The sequence below is a fragment of the Taudactylus pleione genome, unplaced genomic scaffold (assembly GCF_031769625.1).
Source record: "Taudactylus pleione unplaced genomic scaffold, aTauple2 ptg000230l, whole genome shotgun sequence".
NCBI lineage: Eukaryota > Metazoa > Chordata > Amphibia > Anura > Myobatrachidae > Taudactylus > Taudactylus pleione.
In genome coordinates this window covers 422,501-427,191 of record NW_028284632.1, presented here as the reverse complement: position 1 = coordinate 427,191, position 4,691 = coordinate 422,501, and the positions used below count along the sequence as shown (strand labels likewise).

Genomic DNA, 4,691 nt, shown 5'->3' with positions numbered 1-4,691 from the left:
CCAACAATAAAAGTGGATAAGGGGCCATTCATTATTCATTTTATCTAAACCCGCCATTTAATGCAGCAAGTAATAAAGACACTAGCTGATGCAGCAGCAGCCATCCCCCTGCTCCCCCCCCCTCCTCCCTCTCTGTCCGGGAGCAGCAGCAGCAGCAGCGGGTGAGGAGGCTGCAGTGTTTCCCTGCACAGTGTCCTGTATGACAGCAGCGCACACACCCCTCCACTGTGCAAGGCTGGCAGTCTCCGGCGTGCAGGAGCCGGCTGTGATCTCTCCCGGTGACAGCCTGTCACTGACACCTCCCGTTTCCACAGCGGCAGAGGCAGCTGGTCCGGTCCGGTCCGGCGTTCCGGAATCTAGTCCGGTTTTCACTAATCCTATCTGCCACTGGCTTCCTTAAATTTGTGCCGTTGAAGGGGGGCGTGTACTGGGAGGGGACTCAGTGGTGGGCGGAGCCATGCAAGAGCGCTCTTTTTTTTTTCTTTTCAAAAAAAGCTGAAGCGAAGAAACCGGCAGCGAGTGAGATGGAAGGGGGGAGACAGGGCAGGGGGAGACAGGGCCAGGGGAGGAGAGGGCAGGGGGGAGAAGGAGAGGGGGGTGAGGTGTATGTGTGAGAAGGGGAGAGAGACAAGTAAGTTAGGGAGCTGCTATCAGTAACAGGAGAAGAAACTTGTTGCAGGAATAGTGGGTGAGGGGGTAAGAGGATGGCGGTGTCAAGGGTGGGAGCAGAAGGGGGTTATGATGGGGTGTCACAGTGGCAGGGATGGGAGCAGAGCCTGCAGAGGGGGGTATGGTACGGTGTCAGGAAGGGGGGCAGAGGGGGGTATGGTGGGGTGTCAGGGATGGAAGCAGAGGGGGGCATGGTTAGATGTCAGGGGGGGTATGGTAGGTTGTCAGGGAGGGGGCATAGTGGGGTGTCCGGGATGGGGGCAGAGGGGGAGAGGGGCAGCGTGAGCCGTAGGATAAATTCTGGAGATATTTGTCAGTACGATGGCGGCACGGACAGCACATCCCCTGCACCGCGGATCACTGGCAGCTGCATGCAGGGCTCAGGTATGGTATGTACAGGAACTGGCTGACAGCTGTTGGGAGAACCATCTGCAGTGTATACACAGCACTAACAAGGGAGAGCAATGACAGAAGTGGGGATGGGGGGGGGGCGTGCAATGACAGAAGTGGGGATGGGGGGGCGTGCAATGACAGGAGAGGGGATGGGGAGACTGCAGTGTCAGGAGGGGGCTGAGGTATGAGGGTGGGGGAGTGTAGTGATGGGGAGAGTGCAGTGACAGTAAAAGGAATGTGGTATGAAGAGTGCAGTGACAGGAGAGAGGAGATGGGGAGAGTGCAGTGACAGGAGAGAGGATGGTGGAGAGTGTAGTGACAGGAGAGAGGATGGGAGTGAGTGCAGTGACAGGAGAGAGGAGATGGGGAGAGTGCAGTGACAGGAGAGAGGAGATGGGGAGAGTGCAGTGACAGGAGAGAGGATGGGGGAGAGTGCAGTGACAGGAGAGAGGATGGGGGAGAGTGCAGTGACAGGAGAGAGGATGGGGAGAGTGCAGTGACAGGAAAGAGGATGCGGGAGAGTGCAGTGACAGGAGAGAGGATGGGAGAGAGTGCAGTGACAGGAGAGAGGATGGTAGAGAGTGCAGTGACAGGAGAGAGGAGATGGGGAGTGCAGTGACAGGAGAGAGGATGGGAGAGAGTGCAGTGACAGGAGAGAGGATGGGGGAGAGTGCAGTGACAGGAGAGAGGATGGGGGAGAGTGCAGTGACAGGAGAGAGGATGGGGGAGAGTCCAGTGACAGGAGAGAGGATGAGGGTTAATTGCAGTGACAGGAGAGAGGATGGGGGAGAGTCCAGTGACATGCAAAAAGATGGGGGAGAGTGCATTGACAGGAGGGGGGGTGAGGGGTGAGTGCAGTGACAGGAGAGGAGATGGGGGTACAGTGCCAGGAGAGAGGATGGGGGAGAGTGCAGTGGCAGGAGAAGGGATGGGGGAGAGTGCAGTGGCAGGAGAAGGGATGGGGGAGAGTGCAGTGACAGGATAAGGAATGTGGTATGGGGGGAGATTGCAGGGACACGAGAGGGCATGTGATGTGGGGGCAGAGTGCAGTATCAGGAGGGAGAGAACAGGTTTTGGTATCAGTGATAGGAGGGGGAGACAACAAATCAGTGGAAGGAGGGATAGAGACTGATCCTGGTGTAATTGGGAGACTTCGAAACGTTACGAGGATGGATGAGGGAAAAAATACTGATTAGTGAGAGGATGAGACTGTAATTACACGAGTGGGACAGAGAAGAGGTATAGTGGCATGTGTGCAGTGAGTGACACAAGTGGGGGATACTAGATAGCGGAGATGCAGTGATGGAGAGAGAAGGTGAGGACTGTACTGCAGGTCATGGATAGAGGTTGTGCAGTAACAGGCATGTAGTGGCAGAGGGGCACTGAGGGGTGCAGGGTAGACCGTGAGTATAATGGAGACGTAATAGAGCAGTTACTTCGGGTTCTAGGAGGCAGTTGATAGGAGGGGGTAACATGTACACGTCACAGGAGTGGGAATGTGCAGTAACCGTATTAATAGGGGTACAGCAGCAAACGGTTATATCTGACCTGGGAAGATTATAATAATGTTACCCGCTAATAATATTGGTTGTGGAGACTACTTCCAGTTAAGGAGACTGTCTACTTACCGTTCTGCTGGCTGTATATTGAAGACTCTCGAGGCTATATATTATAATATGGATATAATGTTCTGTGGAGTGTCTACATCGTTGGAGAGTCAGCAGTGAATTGGAATGGAGGTAGTTTCTTTCTATACTTCCTGGACCCCATACTGGAGGCTGCATCATACACATTATTACTCTAGGCTGTTTCAAACATTACTGGAGGAGGCTGCACCATCCACATTACTGGAGGCTGTATCATACAGATTACGGGAGGCTGTATCATGCACATTACTGGAGGCTGTATCATATACATTACTGGAGGCTGTACCATCCACATCACTGGAGTCTATCATATACATTACTGGAGGCTGTACCGTCTACATTACTGGAGTCTATCATATACATTACTAGAGGCTGTACCGCCTACATTACTGGAGGCTGTACCATCCACATTACTGGAGTCTGTATCATATACATTACTGGAGGCTGTACCGTCTACATTACTTGAGGCTGTATTATATACATATCTGGAGGCTGTACCGTCTACATTACTGAAGGCTGTATCATAAAACTTACTGGAGGCTGTATTTTACACACTTCTGGAGGCTGTACCGTATACATTACTGGAGGCTATAGGATCCACTCTTCTGGGGACTATATGTAATACCCGTGTACAGCTGACTCTCCTTCAAACGAATTTATGGAGGCTTCATCCACTCCTCTGGATTGTGCAGTCTACAGACCCCCAATATTGATCTTCCAAAAATCCAGCTGGCAGTCGCAGCCTTCATCTGTCCACATAGCCCAACATAGCATAGTTCAGGACCAATCGACAGTCTTAAATTCCTGGAAATAAAATGGTCGGTGCTGGCAATTCAAACGAAATGAGGGGAATATAGGCTACAACCTAAGGCATTAGAGATTGGGGAGTTGGAGGATTATTAGAGTTGGAGGGAACCAGATGTTTTGTAAAAAGAAAAAAGGCTGTATGTATGAGTTATGAGAGGCAAGAGAAGCCAAGAGCTATATGCAACATGCAGAGTGTTCGAAACTAACGAGGCTGTATGATGAGAGAGTGAATGGAGGTCCAGTAAGACTAGAGGTTGATGGAGGATGGGGATTACCATGGAGGATGAGGGAGAGAGAAGAGGAAAGGAGTCTGCAGATGTAGCAGAAGTGGGGACTATGCTGGATGGATCAGGTGGGATGAGCTGCTTGAGGGAGAGCACAAGGAAAGAGCATATTAGAGAGGAGGGATAGATCAAGGAGAGGGGAGGCTGCAAATGAGAGGAAAGGCTGGGGATTACAGTAGAGGATGTAGAAGAGGAGACTAGATGTATCAGGAGAGGAGACTTGCTGGATGGATCAAGGTAGACGAAGTGCTGGAAAGAGCATAAGGAAGGAGAGGGTATTGGAGAGGAGGGATAGAGCAAGGAGAGGGGAGGCTGCAGGAATATCTGCTCATCACGTGTGCCCGGGGGCGGGTCCTGGCACCAACTTTTTTACGAGTATTTACTACGATCCCCCTATTAGCTCAGATCCCCGGCTGTCAGCCTGCTCATGCCATGCCCCAATAACCCGCTGCCCTGCCCAGGAGCCGTGCCCAGGACCCCAGCCCAGCATGGCAGACCCTCTTGCGGACCTGATTTCAACGGCTGCTGCCAGGGGGGACCTGCAGCAGCTACAGGACCTGCTGCGGAGGGCGCCGAATGTGGATGTCCCCAATAGATTCGGCAGGACAGCCTTGCAGGTGAGTGTGAGCTCCTGGGGTTCAGGGTACAGGACAGGTGAGCTCTGCCTTATGGGGGGTTACCCTGCCAGCGTCAGGTCAACCTCTGTAATTGTGAGATAAGTCTGGCAGGCCTGTGGGCACAAGGGGTTAAGTGTCTCCACCTTTGGGGCACAATCTTTTTTTTTGCTTTGTCCCTATGCGATTAATAAATCGCGTTGTAACAGATAATTATACTGGCGACAAACTCAGATCCCTCCAAAGAATGAAAATGTATATCGCTGAAATGCAAAATA

The 4,691-nt window shown here is 52.2% G+C and overlaps 1 protein-coding gene across 1 annotated transcript in view; it reads left to right on the top strand.

Annotated features, from left to right (window-relative positions):
* The first annotated feature begins 1,001 nt into the window (after nt 1–1,001).
* CDKN2C (cyclin dependent kinase inhibitor 2C) overlaps nt 1,002–4,691 on the top strand; it is an 8,876-nt gene continuing 5,186 nt past the window's right edge. Inside the window, exons 1-2 of the mRNA XM_088479345.1 lie at nt 1,002–1,053; nt 4,200–4,416. Of these exons, the coding sequence (XP_088335471.1) occupies nt 4,288–4,416 (129 nt within the window). The 5' untranslated portion in view covers nt 1,002–1,053; nt 4,200–4,287. The remainder of the gene's footprint in view (nt 1,054–4,199; nt 4,417–4,691) is intronic.